The following is a 25,849-nucleotide window of genomic DNA, read 5'->3' on the forward strand; positions in this document are numbered from 1 at the left end:
TTTTTTATGATGTCCAGAGTCTTAATTTTGAATTTACCCGATTTGAATTTATCAAAGTAAGACAATTTCTCCAATTTGCCAGACTCAAAGCTTTCAGAGAATATTAAAACCATTTCTTCAAACACCTGAAGACACTTGTCAGGACTTCAGAAATGAGCTTGCAAATAGGCCTTCCAGAAACAAATTTTTATCTTTTGTTTTTAAAAGTAATGATTTTGAAAATATTTATTTTCTCTTCAAGGAAATCTATAACTAAGTTTAAAATTTTATGTTTTTTTTTGTGAAATAAAACTTTCAAACAATCCTGTTTTAAAAGCACACAAGAAAGTGCAAAAAGATAAGAGCTCAGAAAAGAAAGGCATTGCCACAAATTGCACATTTGTAAAAGAGAAACAAACACACTGACCCTGTATGTCACATCCACAGCTCAGCATGGACCTCTGCTCAGGGTTCACTGGACCTGCTGGCTCTAGCAAGGCTCCTGGGCCGTTTTAGCTAAGCACAAAATCTGCGCTATGGCTCGACACTATGGTCCATGTTTTCTAATTTTGTTTTCAGGATAGAAAGAGCGACTATAAAATCTTTTATAGAGAATAAGACCCAGGCATCATTGTGCCAAGCCTGCCAGAGAAAAGGTGGTGTCTGGGCAGCACAGGAAAATGTAAGAAGAGCAGGAAAATGCTATCTTCCGAATTAGAACTCCAGGAGTTAAAAGTATTCCAACCAAATTAAATATTTTCTAAAATACATATTGGCTTTACCTTGTTCTCCACAAAATTAGGTGTCATGTTATCTTTTTTTAAAAAAAATTATTTTTTCAGTTGTAGTTGTACACAATACCTTTATTTTGTTTATTTTTATGTGGTGCCGAGGATCAAACCCAGGGCCTTGCACATGCTAGGCAAGTGCTCCACCGCTGAGCCACAACCCCAGCCCAGTGTCATGTTATCTTAAAGAGCATTTCTGGTTTTGAAAGAATCCTATTTGCTTCCCTAAAATTAACAAGAAAACTTTTGTGGTGGGGTGGGTACTTGGGGATTCAACTCAGAGGTGCTTTACCACTGAGCTACATCTCCCTCAGCCTTTTTTATTTTGACATTAGATGCTGCCTTGGCTCCCAGAGTCACTGGGATCATCGGCATGTGCCACCATGCCTGGCACAAAAAATCATTTAAGTTTTGACTTCCAGAGTTTTCCACATTTGAAATCCATGTTGAAGAGCCAATGACATTCATGTGTGAGATGCAGCTGGTCCTGGGGGGTTAGCAAGAGGAGGCTGCCTACCTGACATGCTGTGGTAGATCCTGGCCCTCACTAGTGCTGTGAACACCTGCTGGGCCCTTCACAGTGACTACTGGACACGGGAGACAGTGCTTGCTATAGCAGTCCAATTAGCAGCTTAGACAAACACTCAAGGGCTCTCAGGTCAAGATAATACAATTTGACAGCAACTACCAAGGGTTTTGCTGTCTCCTGACTTGAAAAGGTGTTCTTGTTCCCCACAGAAAGAAAGAGAGAGTAAGAAAGAAAAGAAAGTGTATCCATGTCATCAAACAGGAGAGAACAAGGACAACCACCACCATGTGGAAAAGGGGAAAGCAGTGAGGGGGAAACATCATGTAAAGCCCAAATATAGACTCCTTGATTTTTCTGTTTTAAAGTACTTAAGTTTTAGGAAAAATAAGTGTGGATTTCAAAATATATGAACAGTGGATTTCAAAGGAAATCTAAAGATTATGTTTGTAAATTTAAAGAGTTCCACAAAACTAGAAAAGTTTAGCAAATCATTCAAATGCTCCTGATTATCTGGTAGATCAAATATTGATATTTGGCTGCTTGGTGGCATTATGTCAATTTTTCCAGCCCATGCCAAAGCAGCTGTCAGCAGTTTCCTTCATAAAGGACTTCTTGATCCCGAGTGTAAAGTTTTGTTGAAAATCACTGCGCCTTAGGAAGAGAAGAGCAGCTTAGGAAACCACAGCCTTCATGTTCTGTGACGCTCCCAGGAATGGGGCAGGTCCTTGTTGAGGAAGGCATTTCCATAAATGAGGAAAGATTCCTCCTCCACTGACCTTCAGTTCATGACCTTCTTTGACTTAGGGAGACAAGGTAAAAATACTAGTCTGGGAGAGGAAGATTTTAAGCTTAAAACTGTAATTACACAGTTAAGGACTGGGGAGGGAGACGAAACTTCCACCACTTCCTTGAAACTATGCTGGTGAATCATCTCACTGTTTGGGGTCCTAACCAGAAAATATTTGCCCTATTCTGATGGACAGAAGTAGTGGTAGAGACCAGCTGGTAATCAGAAGATGCAAAAGGAACTCAAACCAGTTACCTTCAAACTGAGCACAGGTGGGAGACAGCCCTGCCCCGTGGAGTCCTAAGAACCTACTTACCACCCTGTAAGCTCCAGGCCTCCCTTTCCTGTACTCCTTGCCATCAGGTCCCACCCAGACCCTTGTCAGCCCCTAGTGTAGCCAGGCCAGGGACATGTGAGAAAATGAAAAGCACCACACCTGTGACTGTATTTGGCCCCCACTCTTCTGGTCTTTAGAAAACGTTAGCAATCCCCCAAATGGTTCAAACAAAAAAAGCATGGACATAAGAAACCCTTACTGAGAACTTTCTGCCTTGATCCAACCCCTCTCTGGTTTCCTATCATGGCACTTGGCATCCTCATGCCACTCTACACATACACATGCACCAGTAAAATTACTGAGCAGGACCAGCTCAGAAAAGGCTGGTGCAGAACTTGATGTCATTTTCAGGCCAAGGAAAATTATTGCAGAGAGCATGGCCCCATCAGAACTGGAAGATTTGTCCTTGTGTATCTCTTTGTAGCAAGTAGCTCTCTGGGTCTTATGGAAATTGCTGCCAGGGGAATGCCAGAAACAAGGTGAGTTCTCCATGAATGTACCCGGCCACCTAGGACAGATAGACTGGTCTTCTCAGGAGCCTCCTGTCTCCTTAGATGCCTGTGACATGCAGTCACAGAAGCTCTCACCCATCATTTTATGCAAAATTCCATATAACACTCATTTTCATAAACCAGTCTAGAAAAAGTATCCTAGAGGTGACACCACCTTTTCAGAGCCATAATATGTGGGTTACAAAAAGATGTCAGAGACTACAGTGTAAATGCATAGGGCTTGTCAGAGCTGTCAATTCTGTTGATAAGCTGTGGTTAACATGTAGTGTTTGCACGTGACTCCTAGCCTGAGGAGTGCTGAGCAAAGACCAAGATGCCACACCTGTGTGGGCAGAGTCATAGACAGAGGGTAGCCCAGAGCTCTGCTCCTGCCTCTGATGCCAAGCCCTTCCTGTGGGGTTCCCTTTCTTCTCACGTGAGGCAGGGTTTGTTCAGTGTATCCTGTGCCCTTCTGTCTCTGGTGTTTTTGTACCTCTGAGTCTAGGGAACTGCTTATGCCCGTTACTGGGAAAGCCACATTGCTGGGCTGTGATGGTGCAGTGCTCGACACCTACTGCCCAGAAACTCAAGTTTAGGCTACCTCGGGAGGAAGGATTTTGATTTCCATAGACTATCATCTGTCTTTCCATGCCCTCCATTGTTTTTCAGTTTCCTCTTCAATAGATTTTCTTTTTTCACAAATGATCTGAAAGGAATTTGACTTTGAGAGTGTCCAGAAAATCTCTTTAATAACCAGTGATGTCTAGTGCAGATCATAAAACCAGGACTGGAATTCCTTAAGCAGAGGAAATTCCATTTTGAATTAAATACCGAAACAGGTGCTCTCAGTACCCACAAAAGGTTAACCCCAGTTCTACAAGGAAGCTGGAAGGAGGAAAGGGTAGAGCCACAGGAAGCTCCCTGGAAGGGGAAATTCTGACAAAGAAGGATGTATTAGATGAGAACAAGGAGAAAGACAGTCTGTGTGGATAGTTCAGGGCCAGGAAGGAGGCAGGACACTGAGCACCTCTTTTCCTGGCCTACTTTTTTTTTTTTTTTATTGGTACCAGGGATTGAACTCAGGCACTCGGGCACTCGACCACTGAGCCACATCCCCAGTCCTATTTTGTATTTTATTTAGAGACACAGTCTCACTGAGTTGCTTAGCACCCTGCTTTTGCTGAAGCTGGCTTTAAACTCTCGATCCTCCTGTCTTAGCCTCCTGAGCTGCTGCGATTACAGGTGTGGGCCACAGTGCCCAACTCCTGGCCTACTTCTTTAAGGGGCAGCCTGTCATCCCTTGCCTAGGGCTGTCATAGAAAACTGTGTCCTATGAGCCCATGGACTTGTCTGTGCAGCTCATGCTGCTCAGCTCTGTGCTCACTTTTGTCAAGACAGAGGTATTTGGGTGTCAAAATCAAGTACCTTCTACTCCAAACTGCACAGCTCACACAAACCAGCACTGCCCACCCACTCAGCAGCCCCTGCAGCACTGGATCAAGTTGTGAATTTCTTGCACCTGCTGCTCTCCTGACTGCAAAGACAGTCATTCTCATTCCTCAGTCTGTTTTGAAAATAAAAACCACACAAGTCATTCTTCCAATTGATCAGGAATGGTGGTCAGATTGATTAGGGGAGGAGGAAAGAGAAAGGAGAAGGTTTGTGGGTACCTATTTTAAATGGAATATATTCTCTTTCAAATCTAAAAAGGAAAAGGAACACAATTGGCCATAGTCCGATGCCTGCCTGAAAAGCCTCTGCCCTCTAGTGGCCAAAGGCTCCAAACAAAAAGTTTGCACAAAAGTTGACCCAATGTTTAGGTTTGGGACACTGAACTAAGACCACTCTTAGTTCAGTGTCCCAATTCTCTGGGGATCGTAGGTAACCATCAGCTTTAAGTCCTGGGGATCTCTCCCCAATGGGATAGATGTTCACATAACTTCAGAGATGTCACCTGCGAACCTGGGCAGGAGAGACTCAGGATAAGTCCTGTGCTGGGCAGACACAGAGCCTGGATAAGACCCAGCATTTCCACACATACTGACCAGCCCTGGGCCTGAGGCTCCAGCATCGTCTTCTGGCCATCATCTCCAACATCATCTCCAGCTGCAGCCACACCTTCCACACCTCCAGGAGTCACTAACGCACATCTCACTCCCGTCAGTGGCTTTCACTACTCAGTCCCTTACTCTGTCGTCTGTACACCCCCAGTCTAGAGGCTATCCAAGCTGCACAATAGTAGGCAGAATTTCAAAAGCTCTTGGCAGAGATGTGGTTGCCTGATGCTAAGAAAACAGAGACTCAATATAAGCCACCTGAGCCTACCCAACCACAACTGATGTGTCCAGCATTTGACCAGAATCTATTAGGACCAGGTGCTTCGCTTCCAGAAAGAATCCATTTATAGGAAATTGCACAGGTGGTTTTCAAAAGCCGAACCAGAGCAACCACAATGAGAGGTTTGAGCAGAGGGAGGCCATGCCCACCAATGAGGGCTGTGGGCCACCGTGCAGACCAGGCTCTCCACTTCAGGTAGGGAACAGCACCTGTGCCAGCCACTTGAGAGGGTTCTGGAGAGAAGACGTTTCCAGTAAAACATGGGGCAGTCATAAATGAATGTCAAAAACTGAGATTGTGCTCTGAGTAGACTCCAGCCAAGTGAGGGAAGAGGAAGGACAACATGAGGTAACTGGGGGTGAAGGGGGCCTCTTGGAGGCGTCTCACTCATGTCAAATCATGACATTCTTGATCAATGGAAAGACTGGTGCTGAGTGTTTGTGTTCCCCCAGATTCTTATGTTGAAGCCCTGGCCCCCCAGGTGATGGCATTCAGAGGTGGGAACTTCTGGAGGTAGTGAGCATAAGACGAGGTCATGGGGATGAGGCTGCCATAATGGGATTAGAGTCTTTATGAGAAGAGGAAGAGACTAGGGGGCTCCCTCTCTCTCCCCACCATGTGAGAACACAGCAAGAGGATGGCTATCTATGAACCAAGAAGCAACCCTTGCTAGACACTGAATCCAATATCTGGATCATGAATGTTACAGCCTCCAAAACTGTGAAAAAAAAAATTTATCAGTTGTTTAAGTTACCCAGTCTTTGGTATTTTGTTATAGTGATCTAAGTTAATTAAGAAAATTGGTGACTTACAGCAAAGGATACATGGAGACAGAAAGGTAATTAAAGGCCTAGTTTGTAATGACTAGAGATATCACAATCAATTACATAAGAAAGTTTCGATTAGCTATATGGAGGTGTTCTCTCCTGATTCCATACCAGTTTTAAAATGATTCTAGAATATCTCCTTAAAAAATACCAACTTGTTTCAATAACCTGTTACCATACCAGTTTTAAATGATTCTCGAAATATCTCCTTAAAAAATACCAACTTGTTTCAATAACCTGTTACCAACAAATTCTTACCAAAACTTCTCAGTCAGAAACTCTTAAATTCCTCCGACAATATATTTGTTCCTTTTTAGTCCATACTGAAACTGAATTTAGTCCCTATGAAATCCCATAGACCACACCCTTCCCTCCACTTTCACCTCCTTCTCTTCCACATAATCCAAAGAACTGAAAAGAAAAAGAATAGTAAATTAATAGGAAAATCAATACATTTTGGCAAATGTCATTGTGCTTAAGAAGGATAGCTCTTTTAAACTCCTCACTATTCTCATTCAAGTACAAAAAAAAAAAAATTAAAAAAACTCCTCACAAGTGGATTCTGTTCTATTGCTTGCTTCCCTTCCCTGCCCCTCAGTTCTACTAATTGTAAGTTCTTGGGGGGCAGAGCTATGTCCTCTTACTTTCATAGCACATTGGCTCAAGACTCAATGAAGGGCTGGGTATTTAGCTCAGTTAGTAGAGTGCTTGTCTTGCATGCACTAAGGCCCTAGGTTCAATCCCCAGCACCACACACACACACACACACAAAAAAAAAAAAAAAAAAAAAAACCTCAATGAAGATGTAACCTAGACACTTCTATAAGTCATCCTTGCTTTTTTTGTTGTTGTTTGTTTTATTTTTCTACCACTACAACCAGTCTTCTAAGGTCTCTAGTTCTGGTTTTCCTTTGTATTTAAAGGACTAACCCTGAGAATTTTTAACAGTTTGTTTGGTACTTCAGGCTGTCCTTCTTTAATCAGTACCCCCTCCCTCCTGCAAGTGCCTGAATTTGGGAACTTTGATTGTTCTTGCAAAGTCCTCCGCACACAGCTACTGCAAAGACTGGTGGGTGCAGGCTGATATTTGTCTGTCTCTCTGGGGTGGCAGAAAGGTAGAAGGCAAGGTGGTTTCTTACTGAAAATGTGGAAGGCCCTCTGGAATTTCTTGGATGTTAAAATATGCTCAGTATTTGGAGAAGAATAATTCTTTACAGAGTAGGAAGGAACTAGACTACCCTCAGACCCTGAAAAGGCCTCCCCAAACCTTTGTCAAAATTCTCTTCTTTCCTTGGGAGGACTGTGTGGTGGAGCCTGGTGAAGGGTGAAGAAACCTTGGGGCAGCACGAAGAGATTGAAGGGAGCAGGATGAGATTTCTGAGAGAGTAGAGTTGAGCATTCACCCTGGGTGTGTGCCAGAGGTCTCCACTAGGGTCACAGGCCCACAAACCTGGAGGACAGAGGGCAGGGCCATGGTCAAGAGTGCTGAATACATTAGAAAAACCAGCTCAGGTCCTGTTGCAGGGAAGGGCCAGGACAAGTTATTGAAATAGATCATGATTCCGGGTGATGGGGACACAGAGAAGCTAGTAAGTAAAATAGGAGGCAGCCTCAAATAATTTCTGAAGCTTAAGACTAAACCTAATTCCAAACAGGACTATTTCACTTGTTATGAGGGAACCAATGTGAGAATTAGCTTGCTTTTTTAAAAGAGAGTTTGATGGAGACAGAGAGGGGAAGGGACAGAGAAAATATAAGAAGCAAATACACAAGTTGGGAGTTCCTAGCTGTGCTTGCCTAGTAAGTACTAAGGAAAAGATCTCTTTATACCTTAATAATCTCTGAAAGATCCCTGTACCTGATACAGTAGATGAATTATAAAGATCTTCTTATGTCATTAAGAAAATAATAAATGGCTTTTAAAAAACAAATAAGTTTGAGGGCTGGGGTTGTGGTTCAGCGGTAGAGCACTTGCCTAGCACACGGGAGGTACTGGTTACGATTTTCAGCACAACATAAAAAATAAATAAATAAAATAAAGGTATTGTGTCCATCTACAACTAAAAATATGTTTTCTTTAAAAGTAAATAAGTTTGAAATATGCTTGTAAAGATTTCCATTAAAATATTTAAGTTTAAAAATATTTTGGGGGGCTGTGGTTGTGGCTAGCACATGTGACTAGCACATGTGAGGCCCTGAGTTTGATCCTCAGCACCACATAAAAATAAAATAAATATTTTTTTTTTAAAAAAATACTATATCTTAAAAAAAAAAAACTTTTTTTTTTTTTGGCTTTTTCCAAAGTGGGGATTGGCAGCGGGGAAGCCTTGTGTTTTTTTGAAAATTTATTTATGAGGGCTGTCTTATTCTCCAGTAATTGTAGAGAAATTAGGTATCAAATCCACAGTACTGCATTGCCCATGAGTCTGACATGTCCAGGAACTTCATCTTCACAGGTAGGTGGAATATGTTGAACCATAGTGAAATTGCCCCAAATCTGTCCCATTTACTAAGGGATAGAATAACTGATTCTCTCAAAATAAGATTTGGCGTCTCTGCTAACAATCTATCAACAAAGGGGCTAAGGCACTCATGTGCAGCTCTATGAATTTCCAAGTGCCTTTCAGAGAAGCCCTCAGGTGATATGCCCTGGAGGCTCTTGAGGTTGGCAAGGTTGCAAGAAATGGGGGATGATTTAGATGAAGGGCTAGTTCTAGAAGCAAATCTGAACCCAGACCAAGAGGAAAGTTGCCGTTCATTCAGGAGTTATCAGGCAAGAATGTGGTGTCTAAACAAGGCTCCAAGACTCAGGGAGGGATATGTAGCAAAGACTAGAAGGATAGCAGAGACTGCAGAAGAGTGCTTAATTCTGAGAAGACGACTTTCTGGCCAGAGATACATTTAAAAGGGTGTGTGTGTGTGTGTGTGCGCGCACGCGCGCACGCATCCCGACCATTGGGAATGTATCTCACATATTCCTTCCTCCTGTGCCTACCAGTTACTCCTGTTATCCATCTCAGCTTAGATGCAATTTACTTGCAAAGACTTCCCTGAGCCTGAGGAATTTAGTCTTCATTGGGAGAGAGCTGGCATCAAATCAAGACTCCTAAGCAGGGACATTTCATAATGAGGTTTGCATATTGGCTCCATTACCATGGCTATGGTGCAATGATAGACTAGAAGGGCTCAGAATGGAGGCTGCAGTAAACAGTGCAGAATCTGGCCATCACCCTCCCTTACTCTGTTCCTCATTAAATCAGTAACCAAGTTCCACTAATTCTATATCTTAAATATTTCTCAAAGGCATCCATCTAACTTCCTCTCTTCTTGGACAATACACTCTCCTGGTCCTTCCGAATCACTGTGCCAGCCTCCTAATCCATCTCCCACCAAGAATTTATTTTTGCTGCCCTCTAATACCTCTTCACCTGACCTCTAGAAAGCTCTCTAAAACACAAATCTATTTGCATTATCCACTTGAAATTCTAATTGTTTTCTCATTCTTACCATAACACCTGGAAGGTTTGGCAGGTCCTAAAAAAATTGACAATACCTGGCCTCTCCTTATCATACTTAAAGGGACACTGTGGTACACTGCCCCCACCTTATCCTTTATGACAAGGACACACATTCTTGCAGCTGTGCAAATATGGACACTAACAGGTCACAACTGAATCTCTCTCCAGTAATTACCCCCAGCCAAAGAAACTCTCAATACTACACGCCTTCCCTCCTTGGGAGTAGTGCTCATCCAATAACTGCTTGGTGTGGGAATGCCAAGGGCATAGCTGTTGGGCCCATCTAGTTGCAGAACTCCGAGTGCCATCAGTTGGGGCCTGTGTTCCAAGCATTTCAGTTCAACTTTTCTTCTGCCCAGTCTGCTTCTTTTACTTCCTCATAGGTATAGGTATTGTTTCAGACATACATCTTACATATAAATTCATCTGAATTTGTTTCCTTGGGAAGCCTAAACTCCTATACAGGACTGGTCCTGTAGAAACTTCATATACAATTTTTATCAGTTCCTCAATCTGCTAAGCTCTCTGGCTTATGGGTCTTTGCATGGGCTGTTGCTTCTGCCTACAACATTTTCCACTTCTCCTCACTATCTATACTATAGTACTAATTCCTTTTCATCCTTCAAATCTCAGCTAAGATGCACTTCATTTGAGAATTTATCTCTGATTTCCTGAGCTCAGGTACTCACCTTCATTCTGTCATGACACTTAGTACAACCCCTGTGACTTCTTCTTTTTTTGAATTTTTTTATACCTTCAGTTGATTAATTTACTTGTATGTGATGCTGAGGAATGAACCCAGTGCCTCACATGTGCCAGACAACTGTTCTCTACCACTGAGCTACAACCTCAGCCCCTGTGACTTCTTAAATTGTGCTGATTATAAATTATGTATCTATATAATTGTTTCCCTACTAGCCTACATCCTTTGTGAGGACAAGAAATCTATCTACTATGTCTTCATTGTATCCTTAGGGCAGAGTCCAGTATCTGGAACACAATAGGTTCCCTGAAATATTGGTCAAATGAATAAAAAGTAGGAAACAAAGAAGCCCTAAGTAATGAATTTGCAGTAGAATAAAAGAGAAGGGGGCATATTTTATATGTATTTAGGTGGCAAAATTAATGCATTGATGACTGATTAATTGAACAAACATAGGAACAAAAGACAGGAAGAATCTAGAAAATACCTGCATTTTTGTCTTTGTAAGCAGGTAAAAGATGATGCTGAAAAAAAATCATTTAGAAGGAAGTTTGAGTAGAGAGAAAAATGATAACAGGAAAAGTCTGTGATGTCTATTCCACATCCAAAAATGAACGTCCAGCAGGCAGGTAGAAAGTGGGTTTGGACCTCAAGACCTGCGTAAACCTGCAATTGGAAATCATCAGTGTATATCACCCAGGAATTCCCTTATCAAGTTATATCTGGCCAAGAACACCCTGCACACCCCAGTGGAACTTCTATATTTTGTCTCCACACTGCCTTCTTTTACAACTCACTCAGTGCTTATATCAGTTGACTTCGTTTTCCAAAACAAAGTTCCATAGGCTGAGTGACTTAAACAAGAGACATTTATTTTCTCACAATTGTAGATTGCAAGCCCCAGATCAAAATGTCAGCAGATGTGGTTTCCTTTGAGGCCTCTTTCCTTAGCTTGTAGGTGGCTGCTTCCTCACTGTATCCTCTTGTGGTCTTTTCTATGTGCATGTACCTCTCCTGTGCCTCCAGATTTCCTCTTTTGTTACAGAGACATTAGTCACATTGGTTTAAGATCCACACTAAGTACCTCATTTTTACTTAATTACCTTTTTAAAGGCTCTGCCTCAAAATACAGATTCTGGATTACGAGGACTAGGGCTCCACCATAGGAATTGGGGTGGAGACACAGTTCAGCCCTTTACAGTGTAATGTTTCTTTCTCTTCCTCTTTTCACACCCAAAGGCTGCAAGCCCACACCTCTCCACCAGAGTGTCAATGTCCAGATTGTCTTTCCCTCAAATTGCCAAGATTCCAATTTCAACATGCATGGAAACAGAGGAGAGAGGGGGTATTCTGCCTAGAGTGGGGTTAGAGGAAGATCTGAAGAATGAGTAAGAATTCACTAATTACAAAGGGAGAGATGTTCTAGGTTGTAGGACTTCCATAAGCAAAGATATCAAATATTAAAAAAAAAATCTCATGAGAGTTTGGGGACAATTAGATGTGGCTTTTGTGGAGGAGGAATGGTATGAGTTGTAGGAAGGTTAGCAGAGGTCACACTATAGAGAGTTTTCATTAAAACCAGTCAGTTCTGTATCTAAAGTTGAACACAGGAAATTAGAAGCTGCTACAACCACTCATACAGGAAAGAATGCCATTACTTGCAAAAGGATGAAAAATTTGAGGATGACATTAAAGCCAATAGCTATGAAGTGGGGTAGGAGTGGCGATAAAAGATAAGGGACAAAGTGCGGGGGGAAAGGGAGAAGAGAACAGAAGAAAAGGAGGAGACATACTGTGCATATATCAATGATGATGCCTGTTGTTCCAGGGGGGATTCTGTTGGGCTGGCCTCTGACTCCTTGACAAGGCAGAATTGCCTTCCTCAAGCCTGATCAGCATCTCCTAGTTAAGTGGAGGATAAGTCAAGTGGTCAGTTAATATGGGGATTGTTATGGTTTGGATGTGAGATGTTCCCCAAATGCTCACCTGTGAGACAATGCAAGAGGATTCAGAGGGGAAATGATTGGGTTTGAGCACCTTAACGCAATCAGTGAATTAATCACCTGATGGAATTAATTAAGTGGTAATTGAAGGGAGGATTGGGTGTGGCTGGAGGAGGTGGGGCATTCGACATGCTCGCTGCTTTTTGACCACCCTGTGAGCTGCTTCTCTCTGCCACATTCTTCTGCTATGTTTCAGCCTGACCTTGAGCCCTGAGGAATGTCTATGTCTGTGGATTGAGACCTCTGAACCGTGACCCTCAAATAAACTTTTCCTCCTCTAAAGTTGTTCTGGTTGGGTCTTTTAGTCAGCAAAAAAAGCTGACTAAAACAGGAATGCAGAAGAAGAAGGAGCCACCAGCGGGGGTGGGGGGTGGGGGTGGGGTGGAGAGAGAGGCAAAGAATCCCAAGATGAACTTGAGGTCTGGATAAGATCAACGTTGGTGGGGGGGAGGTTGTAACTGGGAGGGTCACTTTCAGAAGATAGTTCAGGGCAGAGCCTGCAGATCAAGAACTAGTGAATCCAGCTGGATGCTGTGGTACACGCCTGTAATCTCAGAGGCTCAGGAGGCTGAGGCAGGAGAATTGCGAGTTCAAAGCCAGCCTCAGCAATTTATCGAGACCCTATCTCAAAATAAAAAATAATAAGGGCTGGAGATGTGGCTCAGTGGTTAAGTGCCCCTGGGTTCAATCACTACTCTGAGGAAATAGGTAGGTATCACCAGACAAAAGTTCCCTCTCTCAGGATACTGAGATAAGAGAACAGAAGGATCAGATACTTTCAGAGGAGAAAAGATGGAGGGAAGAGTCACATGTTGACTACTGTGCTCACTAGTGAGCTCAGAGTAGTGATTAAAGAGGTTAAACGTAAGGAAGACAGCAAAGCAAAGTGATTGGTTTCACCCCATCTTTTTCTTGCCTACCAACACAGTGTTGTGGGGCAGGTCCCTCAGAAAACACACCAAGTCCCAGTTTTGTCCAAATTGAAGAGACTTTATTTAGCTGGACAACTGGCAACTGCTCCCCGCAGGACCCATAACTGTTTCTGCAAGGAACAGCCCCAAGCCTGAGCATTTTAGGATATTTAAAGGCAAAATCTGGGTTGATGTAGCTGTAAGCAAACAGGTAGGGAAGCTGGATTGGGCAGTTAGCGAGACAATTCAATGGGTACATTGGTATTTCCCACAGGACTTTACAGGTTGGCATAGCAGCAAGCAAGCAGAAGGGAAGTGGGTCAAAATGACAGTAGTTGAGTACAAGTTAGAGAATGGTTACTAATGTCTAGACAATCAATCTCTTATAAGGTACATTGTCCAAGAAAAATGGAAACCAAAGAACTATTTTGTGTTGCCAAGTATGCTATGCTAGGTAAATATTAATGGGTACAGAGGCAAGGCTTTCCCAAGGGAGAAGCATTTCTTACATGATATGGAGTCTTAGGGTAAAATGGAGTCTGTTTGGTCATTGTCCATATAGGCTGGCCCATAAGAACAGCACCCAATGAGTAGGAATACTCTAAATAAAGATGGTCATGTCTGGCCAGTTTGTGTCAGTCAAAGCTGGGACTATCTCCAAAGTTAGTTAGTTTTTGTTTGTTTGTTTGTTTGTTTGTTTTGCTTTTTGAAACCTCTGGTCACAAGAAATGAGGGTTTCCATTCTGTGTCTGTCCCATGGATCATCAGTCCTACGGCTGCCAGTAATGGGATTCGTGCTTCTTTGGGATTACACAGAGTAAAGCTCTTGCTGGGCCTGGTGGCACACATGTAATCCCAACAGTTTAGCAGGCTGAGGCAGGAGGATTGCAATTTCAAAGCCAGCCTCAGCAATTTATCGAGATACTGAGAAACTCAATGAGACCTTGTTTCTAAATAAAATATAAAAAAGGGCTTGGATCGTGGCTCAGTGGTTCAGTGCCCCTGGATTCAATCTCTGGTACCAAAAATAAAAAAGCTTTCCAACTAAGACCAGGTATTGTCAGTCAGAGGCCTGATTTGTCCCTGTGAAGCTGGTGACCATAAAGAGAGGGGTGAGGGGACGGAATCACTAGCAGGGAGACAAGAGAGTCCATCCCAGAATGGGGCCAAGCTCTTTGGAGCCCATGCCAGAGACATAGGGGCAACAGCAGCCCTGGAACCAATCTGAGGACTTCTGCTGCGACTGAGGATCCTTGGGACATTCCTTTCTCATGGACTGTCTGGTAATTCTTTAGGTTTTATTATGATTGAATGCGCATTTCAATGTAGAAATAATGTAAGCATAATGCGGAAAGCCCACAATGACAGCACCCACCCAAATATTAATTGCGAGACAAGAATTTTGCTCTACTGAATCTTTTTCATCTTAGTTTACAATCTCAGTGTTAGGACTTGAGGTATTCATGGTAGAAAATCACCAAAACACTTTTGTATGAGACTATTTAAAATGCCAAGGATGAGAAGTTTTGCAGAGAGAATTCTCACTTGGAGAAGGAGCCTGAGTCAGTTAGGATTTTTTAATAAAGATTCAGCTAAAGAGATCAACTAAAGTTCAACTAGTTTTAGGGACAATTCAAGTTCAAAGAAGGTTCTCAGAAATAGGAGATATTGTTTTTAAGGATGAGGAGCTATTGTTTGGGACTTGACAAAAAGGATTGGAGAGAAATGGGAGCCAAGGTCATATTAAAGAGGAATGGGGAGGAACATATACTGGGGACAAGAACTTTCAAGGGCTGCCAATAGAAATTTCTCAGATTTCCAGTGTCTATTGCAGGTACCAAATGCAAAGGTCTTCTGATTATTGGCCAGAAGTCTTTCCATATCTCATAGATACCTCAATCTTCCCCACCTTGGTAGTGATTGATAAAGAACCTTGGGATGTCCTGAACACTCTCATGAAGGAATGTTTGAGATAGGTAAAAGCCTGAACAGCAAGTGTAAATTAGAAGATCTTACCACTTGGCTCTAGGGATCTGATTTATCTTCAACTCAATTGGAAACTGCAGAAATTGAACCCTATGTATTTCTAGCCTGTAGCTGTCTAAAGGGAATTCTGACATTTGTGACAGAAAACTCTAGGACTTCCTTACAAAGGAGTTGCACTTTGGCTTGGCTCTAGAAGCATCACTATCTTATTAATTATTGTTCTTCTTAAGAAAAATCTTCTGGGCTCAACCCAGGGAAGCCAGGCCTGTAGCTCATTGTGCCTCTCTGCTCACTGAGCAATGCAGCCCTGTGCACTGGCTTTTCAGAGACAGTAGTAGATCAGGGTTCATTTTTCCTTGCTGTGCCTTTAAGAGCTGCAGGAATGCAAAGTAAGTTTGGAGGAGAGGTGGGTCTCCCAACAGAACTTCTGGGAAAAGGATCCTGGGAACTTATGCCAGAAACTCAACTGAGATTCCAACTCCAGAAGTTATTGGGGGTGGTTTGTGTTGGGTCAGGCCTCTGATTGGACAGCAGAGTCTATTAGGGAGGAGGAAAGCAAAAGTAAAAAGGAAACAGCTGGGGGAGGGGAGCAGGGGAAAGGCCTCCCCACCCCCTCCTACACTGAAAGCTGAAAGCTGTGTGCAGCCATTAGCCTGGGGAGGGTCTGTGCATGTCAAGGGTGAGGGCAGCAGAGGCTGAACCCAGGAAGCTCTCTGCATCAAGTGAGCCTGCAAGGACTCCAGGGACTGACTTTGCCAACAGCTGGACTTGATCACAGCTCACAAACTGAGATCATGCATTGGGTGGAATAACAAGCTGACTTTGCTCTCCGGCTGTGCAAGACATTGTTTTTCAAGGATTTCCCAAAGCAGCCAATAGATAACAGAAGACCACCACCTGGACCCTTGAGACTTCTCTAAGAACCACTTTAAGATTCCACTCCTGGCAGAGTTTGCAGGATCATGGTGGCCCTTTGGGGAGCTTCTGCTCTGCTGGTTCTGTTCCTTGCAGCCTTTCTGCCCCCACCACAGTATGCCCAGGATCCAGCTATGGTGCATTATATCTACCAGCGCTTTCAAGTCTTAGAGGTAGGTGACATCTGTGAAACTTGCACAGGGAACATGCCTCCTGGAAGTCACCTTGCTGTATTGTCTACTGGAATGTATAGGAAGTGATAAACCCATTGCTAAAATGACACAAATGTGTGTAGTCTATCAGTTTAGGGCACCAATTCTAGAATCCATTCTCCCAGACCTTGGCTTCCTTCTGTTCTCTGATCTGGCAGTTTTTCTCATCTATAAAATGGAGATAATAATATAAATTACTTTCTAAGATTATTCTGAAGATTTAACAAAAGGATTCCAGCTCTGAGAAGCTGGGGGTGGTTTGTGTTGGGTCATTAATCCATACTTAGAACATTGCCTAGCATGTTAGATAAATGTCCAAAATACTGGACATTTAAAATTTAATACTTCATGTTTTAAACTATAAAAATTAGAGCTTTTGGTCACTTTTTCTTCATGTTTTACTGTATCAAGATGTTAATAGATTTTCGTTTTTTGTCTTTTTTTGATAAACCAATGTGTCCCTGTCAAAAGTCATAAGAGTGTACTGACAGACTAAGTCTTAGTGGTTTTTTTTTTTTTTTTTTTTGTCAAACAGGACTTGGACTGAGAAATGGCATATTTCAACTATGTTGAGTAGAGAGAAAGCATTTAGGCATCTACTTTGTTAAAATGTACAAAACCCAACATTTTTGTAAGTCAGACAGGTTCTCAAAACAAATGTAATCCTCTGTCCTGGTCTTTGCCACACCCTAGCATTGATAGCCACTGTTTCATACTTAATCGTTTTAAAAGTTAAATAATTGGTATATTATTTATCTTCCAATACACTTTGATCTCCAATTTATTTTCTGTATTTTCCTGAAAAATGTTCAAGTCCAAGTGATTTGCTCATCTAGCTACAGTCGGTAAAAATGATTCAACAGGGCAGCTAGAATGCATTGCTTAACATTGTCCAGTGGCCAGACTAAGGCCTGAAGGCTGTGGGTGAAATGTTCCAGCCCAGTGGCCTCTTTTTTTTTTTTTTCTTTTCTTTTTTTTTCCAGTGGCCTCTTATTGCTGCTTCACTAGCTCCCTCTCCACAAACCTCCCAGTCTTACTACTTAAAAATGTCATAATTATTCTCAGCCTTTTGCACCAACTTGCCCTGGGATTAGAGCTACTAATAACTTGCAAACTGTCCTTCAATACTTTAAGAGATTGTGTGCAGACAAGGGTATAATGTACAGAGGGATATTCTCATAATTCTGAGTGTGGATTTTAAAAACAAGGATGTGACTTTTATAGATCTTCCCACCTGGTCCTGACCTGGAGGTGAAGCCAAGTCCCAGGTGGCAGGCACTGTTGGTCAATACACTTAATAATTAAGTAATATAGTTCCCACCATGAGAGGGACATCTCAGAGGGATAAGAAGAAAGAGGATATAGATTTAGGGAATTACTTTTAATCCCTCCCGTCTCTCCTTCCTGTCTCTTTATATCTCTATTACTTTACCTACAAAATGAAGTGCCTTAAATATTGATGTTTGAACTACAGAGATTTTCGTTAAACTATGCCAAATGAGCTTTAAGTACATATACTCTTTGGCCAAATATTTGTTGAATACTACTCTATGATTGGTACTGAGCCAGGTGTTGGGGATGGAGCTTACTTCTGGAACTCTATCCTAAGAAAACCAGTTAAGCACATGAAAATGTAAAGAGTTTTTTTTCTTCTCAGCATTGTTTGAATGAAAAAAGAAAATTGAAAGCTACATAAATGACCACTTAAGAACGAACAAATAATTTTTTTAAAATGGGGGATTTTTAGAGCAAGGTTCAGAGGCTCTCGCCTATAAATTCCAGCGACTCAGGTGTCTGAGGCAGGAGGATCACAGGTTTGAGATCAGCCCCAGCAATTTACTAAGACCCTGTCTCAAAACAATAATAATAAAGAGGGTTGGGGATGAAGCTCACTGGGGTGAGAATTTCATGAAAATAAAAAGGAGTCCAGTAGCTTGGAGGATAGGGATCATGGGGAGGGAGGAACAGGGGGAAAGTTGGGCCAATGAAATTGACCAGATTATGGGCACATGTGGATATGTCACAAAGAATCCTATTATTTGGAATAATTATAATGTATCAATAAAGAAAAAAAATCCCTTGAGAAAAAGGATTATAATAAGTTTCAAGTATGTAGAAAGATATTACATGAAAAACAAGATTACATCTTTCTTCATTGTATTTCATTGTATTTCCTCTATGCAAAGGTAATCATTATTAACAGTTTCTTGGGTATTTTTGAGAAAGAAGGCAGGTGTACACACAAAAAAAATCAAGCATCATATTTATGCGAATGCACGATTTCATTTTCCAAGTATCATCTTAATTTAGTTTTCAAATGATTCCTTATGTATTCTGATATTTGAGTATAATATGGTTTTGAAGATTGGTGTTGCTTAAAGTGTATGGGGAAAAGTTGTTGTCTTGCTTTTTCTCGAGAATTTGGGAAAAAACTTATTAAAGACATGCTATTTTAAAAAAAAGAGAGAGAGTAGGACAGGTGGGTGTGGCGGTACACGCCTGTTATCCCAGTGACTTGGGATGCTGAGGCAGGAAGCTCGAAAGTTAGAGACTAGTCTTGGCCACTTAGCGAGACCCTGTCTCAAAATAAAAAATAAAAAGGATTGAGGATGTACCTTAGTGGTAAAGCACCCCTAGGTTCAATCGCTGGTACCAATAAATAAATTAATAAATAAATATTACAGAAAAATAATGGGATACTAATCAATGAAATGGTATATCTTATTGATTATGATATAGATGGATAAAGAAAATGTATATACACCAAATGGAATAAAATTTAGCCTTAAAAGGAGGTCATTTGCATTGCCATAAGTGAACTTGGAGGACATATGCCAAGTGACATAAGCCAACCACAGAAAATCAAACCTTGAATGAGTTCACTGATATGAGGAATCTGAAAAAGCTGAACTCATAGAAACAGAGTAGAATGGTCATTGAAAGTGGCTGAGGGGTAGGAGCAATGGAGAGATCTTGGTTGAAAGATGCAAAATTTCAGTTAGAAGGAACAAGTTCAAGAAATCTATCTTACACCATGATGACTATAGTTAATAACTATATTGCATACCTTAAAATCACCAAGCAAGCAAATTTTGAATGTTCTCATTACAAATAAAAAGAATGTGGGAGTAATGCATTTATTAATAGGTTTGATTTAGCCATTTCACAATGTATACATATATTAAAACATCATTGCATATGCCATAAACACAAAGAACTTTTACTTATTAATTTTAAAAGGCTCAAAAGTTTTTGGTACAGATATATATTAATCGATATTAAAATATGTTTATATATCAGCAAGTTAAAAATGTTACAAAACATATACAAAGTCATATTTTAAAACATATATTTATGAATACAGTGGGTGCACACCTTTAATACCAGCTATTCAAGAGGCTGAGGCAAGAGGATCACAGTTTGAGGCTGGCCAGGAAAATTTAGTGAGATCCTGTCTCAAAATAAAAATCTTTTAAAAAGGACTGGGGATATAGCTCAGTGGTAGAGAGCTTGCCTACCATGTGCAAGGCCCTGAGTTTAATTCCTAGTATCTCACACACACAAACACACACACACACATACAACATTATAAATACAAACATACAACATAGATATGTATATCACTAAATACATGAGATCTTTCAAAAATATTAATTATCAATAGTACTTTTGAATTTAGGATTATGGGTAACATTTATTTCTCATTTTTTAAATTATTTGTATTTTTTATGAATGATAGCTATTTTTATTACTTGGGTAATTTGAATAACTAACAGTAATTTGATAATTTATTTTCTGACTGAAGCAAGGGCTGGAAAAATGTACCCAAGCAACAAGGGCATATATTCAAGACTTCCGAGAATTCTCAAAAAACATATCGGTTATGCTGGGAAGATGTCAGACCTACACCAGTGAGTATAAGAGTGCAGTAAATAACCTGGCCCTGAGAGTGGAACGTGCCCAGCGGGAGATTGACTACCTGGAATACCTCCGAGAATCTGACATATGTGTAGAAACAGAGGACAAGACACTGGCAGAAAAGCTACTTCAAGAAGCTGAGGAAGAGAAAAAGATCCGAACTCTGCTGAATGCAAGTAAGAACTGCATCTTTTACTACCCCTTCTAGGGTCTGTCACATTCAGAAAGGTGCAGACCTGGTACAGTTAGGGAGTGTCATCAAGTAATGCTTAAGAAGTGGCTGTGGGCTTTTGTGTGCATGTGCTGGCAGAACAACCTGTGCAGGGAACAGTTGTCCAAGGGGAAAATACCTTCTGGGGAAGTAGCTGTTCCTTTCACAGGGAGTGTCTTAATTCCCCATGGAAGGTCACGGCTACAGTGTCAGAGGTTAACCTAGGAGCTTGCTTCCTGATAGACCTTGGTTTCGTGGAGGCATGTGGTCCCAGATCTTTCCAGGGAGAGTAGCAGGTTAGTGGATTCTATATCTAGTGTCCTGGAAATAGGGAGCAGCTGTCAACATGCCAAACCAACACTGTGAAACTGGAAACGCAACAGCCAACCCTCAGGGCTGGGAATTTGCAGTGGATTATTACTATGTGTATATGACTATGTGTGCTGCCTGGGATGTGATATCCAGGAAATTTGTCTTCAATTTTGTGATCTATCAGAAGCTACTTACAGGCCATTAAGTAGCTCAAACTATAATCAAAAGTATCATGTAACAAACACACAAAGTGGAAGGAAAAGTTTCTGTGCATGAGTCCATTTCATTATAACAACAAGGGAAACAAGTCTCCCTCCTCAAGAATCTACCTTTGGAAATAGGAAAACTTTATTCATGTGCTAATTATGTGTGCCCTATACTCAAGAAACTCCATCAGGGAAATATGTCAGAAGCTGAATGTCATCACAGACCTAAAGTTTCACATATCTTCTCACTGTATTTTTTTATAAGAACCCCATGGGTTGTTGGAAGAAGAAGGGTCTTCCTAAATGAGGTGACATTTGATCTAAATTTTGAAAGAAGTTAGAAAGAAGTTAGAGAATATTGATCTGAAGGCATGTCAAGTGAGGACAGAACACATAAAGGCATGGACAAGGGTATGTAGCACCTTGATAAGCAGATCTGCAAATAGGGCTGAGTGAAAGCTGTGTAGGGCTGGTGAGTGTAGGAAAACTGTGTTGAAGAGCTTAGTAGGACCCAGATGATGAAAGACCTAGCATGCTGTGCTAAGGAGGTTGAACTTTACTGGAGTAACTATGGAGAACCATTGAATTATTCCTATGAAGGAAGAGGGCAAGACCAGAGAGAGAGAGGAGACCTGTCAGAGGGATTCTGCAATGATTTGGGCAAGTTGGCATTAGGTGTCACAGAACAGAGGAGAGCAGGTGGATTTGAGAGCCATTGACAGCTGGAATCCACGTGGTTTGATAATTTGTAATTGAAAGTAAAAATAAAGGACAGGGAGAGGAATGAGTTCGGGATGCCTCCTGGGGTTTGGGTTTAGGTCATTGAATGGTATGCAATACACTGGACTAGGAAACCCAAGAGGAGTTTGGGAGCACTTATTACTCAACTGTTTTTCACTTATGTCTTAGTCCATTTTCTGTTGCTATAACTGAGTGCCACAGACTGAGTAATTTATCAAGAATAGAGGTTTATTTACTTCATGGTTCTAGAGGCTGGAATGTCCAAGAGGATGATGTTGAGCAACTGCTTGGCATCTGGCAAGGGCCATCTTGCTGCATTATAACATGATAAAAGGCACCAAATGATGTGACAGAACAAATGTGCCATTGGGGCTCTCTTCCTCCTCTTATAAAGCCACTAATGCAATCGTGGAGGATTACCTCTCATCATCTCTCCAATCCTAATTACATCCCAAAGGACCTGCTTCCAAATACTATTAACATAGGACTCTGAGGATTAAGTTTTCAATACATGAACTTTTGGGAGACACATTCGAACCATAGCAACTTAAAACTCTGAGATATTATAGTTCATTTATTTGCTCACTGCTTTTTTTTTTCTAATTCTCCAGCTATAATATCAACTCTCTGAGATCCTGGACATGTTGTTTCATGTTCAATATTCTAGGTACTGGAGAGTACCTAGAATAGTATCTGCATTCAAATAAATAATTGTCAGGGAGTAACTAAGTGAACAACAACAACAAAATGAATGAAGGATGGTCAACCCAGGCAGAGGAATCAGTTAGACTTTAATAAAAAGAAGAAAAAACAAAACATTTTAACTCTGAGTCAGAATAAAAACAAGAGGGTGCTTTATCTATAGTATAAAGGAGTGGATCAAATTGGTCAAGTCAGTGGTCCATTTTGGCCTTGACATTGTCCTGATATGAATCATCTTCTGAGAAGTGAGCAGACAGGGGATAAAGATGAAGCACGGGAAGGAAAGTGGGAAGGGGACAAAGGCGGGGGGGGTCCCCCAAGGATGAACAGAAGCTGCCTAAAAAGCTGATGGGTGTGCACGTGTGGCTCAGCAGTAGAGTGCTTATTTAGCACGCAAGAGGCCATGGGTTTGACTTCCCAGTACCACACACACACACACACACTCACACACACACACCACACACAAAAGGTGATGTGAAAGATTAGGTGCCAGTGTGGCCCAAGCCTGAAGGGTGTTGCTGAATCAGATTCCTAGGCTGCTCCTATTCCCTGGACACCTTAAGTCCTCGGACACCTTAAGTCTCGGGGCTTTGAGATTATTCTTTTCCACTCCCAACTGGAGCTGAGAAGCAATCCTGACACTGGACTTGATGCTTTTTATTTTATTTTATTTAGAGAATTTTAATATTTATTTTTTTTAGTTTTCAGTGGACACAACATCTTTGTTTGTATGTGGTGCTGAGGATCGAACCCGGGCTGCAAGCATGCCAGGCGAGCATGCTACCGCTTGAGCCACATCCCCAGCTCGACTTGATGCTTTTTAAACCCCTATCTCATCCCTCACACGCTGGAGCTCAGATATTTTCTCTCCCAACTCTGTGGTAAACGGAAAATTCTCTCTCAACCTCCCAGAGACTGTTGCTTACATGCCTGTTGACTCTGGAACTCTGGTTTGATGATGTGTCTGTTTATGATTCAGCCAACGCTTCTTGCCCTCCTCTATTGGATGGGCTGTGCAGGACACAGGAGTGGACGGGACTCGTTTGCATCCTGTGCCAGCTTCTCTTGCCTCCTACAATCCATCTGCTATGGGTAGACCTCCTCACAACACAACGTGGATCATATAGCATAGCATTTTTTGTTGTAGTTCACCACTAATTATCAACAACAAAAAAGTCCTTTCTACTCTCTGAGCCTTTTATATAATGGCCCAAGCTGATCTCAGCTGCTGCTTCTTATATATATTCATATATATACTTATATATGTGTTTGTATGTATACACACACACACACACATACACACACATACACACACAGCATTCAGCATGCTTAATCACTCATATTTGTGTATATTTGACTCCTCAATTAGGCCATGAGCATGTTGACATCTTCTTTCTGTATTTACAGAGTGTAGGACAGGGCCTCACATGGAGAAGGCCATAGAAATTGTTTCTAGAAGAGATACTGATGGCAGAGGCCAGGCAGAGATTGGTTTAGGGAAAGGTTAACAACTACAACCTTGTGATTAGTGCTCCTCTGACCTATCTATTTTCCAAATTTCTCAGTCCAAGGTTAGACTTCATAATGCCACTTTTTTCCCCAACTCTGTGTCATTTCGTATTTTACATACTGTGCCGCCTCTGCTTTTTTCTTCCCTTTTGCCATTTTTGTTAGTAACTATGCCGGTATCCATCTTCTAATGTTGCCCAACAAATTACCATAAATTTAGCAGCTTAAAGCAATACAGATGTATTATCACAGTTTCTGAGAGTCAGGAGTCCATGCACAGTTTAGCTGAGTCTGCTGCCTGTAGTTACAGGACTGAGACCTCTGGCTTCCAGAGTCTTCCCTCTCCATTGGTTGTTCATAGCATGTTTATTGCTCCTTCAAGGCCAAAAAGAGACTGCTTCTCTTCAGAAGTACAGAGTGCCTCTTTTAAGAGTTTTTATCTGATTATGGTAGGCCTCCTATAATCGTCTTTGTTTTTTTTTTTTTTTGCTTTTTCTTTTGTTGTTGTTTGGTACCAGGGATTGAACCCAGGCATGCTTAGCTACTGAGTCACATCCCAGCTCTATTTATTTATTTATTTATTTATTTATTTATTTATTTTATTTTGAGACAGGGCAGGGTCTCGCTAAGTTACTGAGGCTGCCTTTGAACTTGCAATTCTCCTGCCTCAGTCCCCTGCACCATCATCTTCGTTTTTTGATTAACTCATAATCAACAGATTTGGAATCTTATTTCTATCTGTAAAATCCTGTCAGCTTTGTCTTACAATATAACACAGTCACAGAGTACTCTCCTCTTATATGCCCAGATCCTGCCCATACCCCAGGGGAAGGGATAATTAGGTCATTCTTTGGTTGTGGTGAGGATCATGAGGGCCATTTGGAATTCTGCCTACCACAGTGCCTCAAATACCTGAATCCACCTTCTTCCTGGAAGTTCCCAATCTTTCTGTCTTCTACCCTTGGCTTACCAGGACTGTGCCATTTACAGAAATTTTACTAAAATCCTAAAGACTCAAATCGGCTTCCTTGCATAGACAAACATCTGGGGGTTGTGGGCCAGGGAAAGTTTCCCAGAAGTCAAATCACAGGGTTTCATTCAAATATACTTGCTGTGTTAGAGCATTTCTTAGAAAAACCTCTAGAGAGTAGATGAAGCAACTTCTTTGGAAAATTCAACTTTTTTATCCAAGGAGACTTCCGGGAAATTCTAATACATATTAGTCTAAGTGGTTTTCATTTCTGCTAAGAATATTTCTATGGCAACTACTAAGGGCCAGATATTTGGGGTAATAAATAAAAGAAGATGGCTCTATAATGAGGCCATTCCTTATAGCTATCAAGACTTTAGACTTTAGACTTTATCTTCAGATGATCCCCAAATGATATTCACACAAAATATTAATCCCAGGGATTTTTAGGGTTAAATAAAATTCTTAGAATCTTAAATTTCTCCATCTCTCTTCCTTTCTCTCCCTCCCTCCCCACCTATTTCACATATATACATAATTTAGACTGAAAATGAGTGTTACTGAATGTAATCGAACTTATATTTTTAAATAATTTCAAGTCCTGAGTACAAAAATTGTTATTGCTAAAATAAGATTTTGTATTGTACTCGTGTCAATTTATGGCAAGGCACTATGGCCTCAGACACATAGACTAAGAATTCTCCAACCAAAGTCTTTGGAAGATTCCACAGGCTGCATTCTTGACTGGATAAAGGTATTAACTTCTTTTTTAACTTGTAAATAGCTTTTGAAGAAAACTTACTAAGAAAGTTAAAATCTGCTATAATGGCTTTTTAAAAAATTTATTTTACTTCCTATTTTAGAACAGCTTCTTTTATTGCAAAGGGTGCACAAAAGTTACCTCAAGTAACCTGACCCTACTGAATTAAATAACTCACATCTTTTGTTAGATCATGT

General features: G+C 41.2%; 1 protein-coding gene across 2 annotated transcripts in view; it reads left to right on the forward strand.

Moving 5' to 3' along the window:
* The first annotated feature begins 15,792 nt into the window (after positions 1-15,792).
* Positions 15,793-25,849, forward strand: part of Olfml1 (olfactomedin like 1) — a 57,688-nt gene continuing 47,631 nt past the window's right edge. For both annotated transcript variants that reach the window (XR_013343565.1, XM_026415021.2), the window contains exons 1-2: positions 15,793-16,284; positions 20,129-20,417. Coding sequence is in view for 1 of the 2 variants with exons in the window: in XM_026415021.2 (XP_026270806.1) it covers positions 16,159-16,284; positions 20,129-20,417 (415 nt within the window). In the remaining variant the exon portion in view is untranslated. The remainder of the gene's footprint in view (positions 16,285-20,128; positions 20,418-25,849) is intronic.

This window comes from Urocitellus parryii, chromosome 4 (genome assembly GCF_045843805.1).
Source record: "Urocitellus parryii isolate mUroPar1 chromosome 4, mUroPar1.hap1, whole genome shotgun sequence".
In the NCBI taxonomy this organism is placed as follows: Eukaryota; Metazoa; Chordata; class Mammalia; order Rodentia; family Sciuridae; genus Urocitellus; species Urocitellus parryii.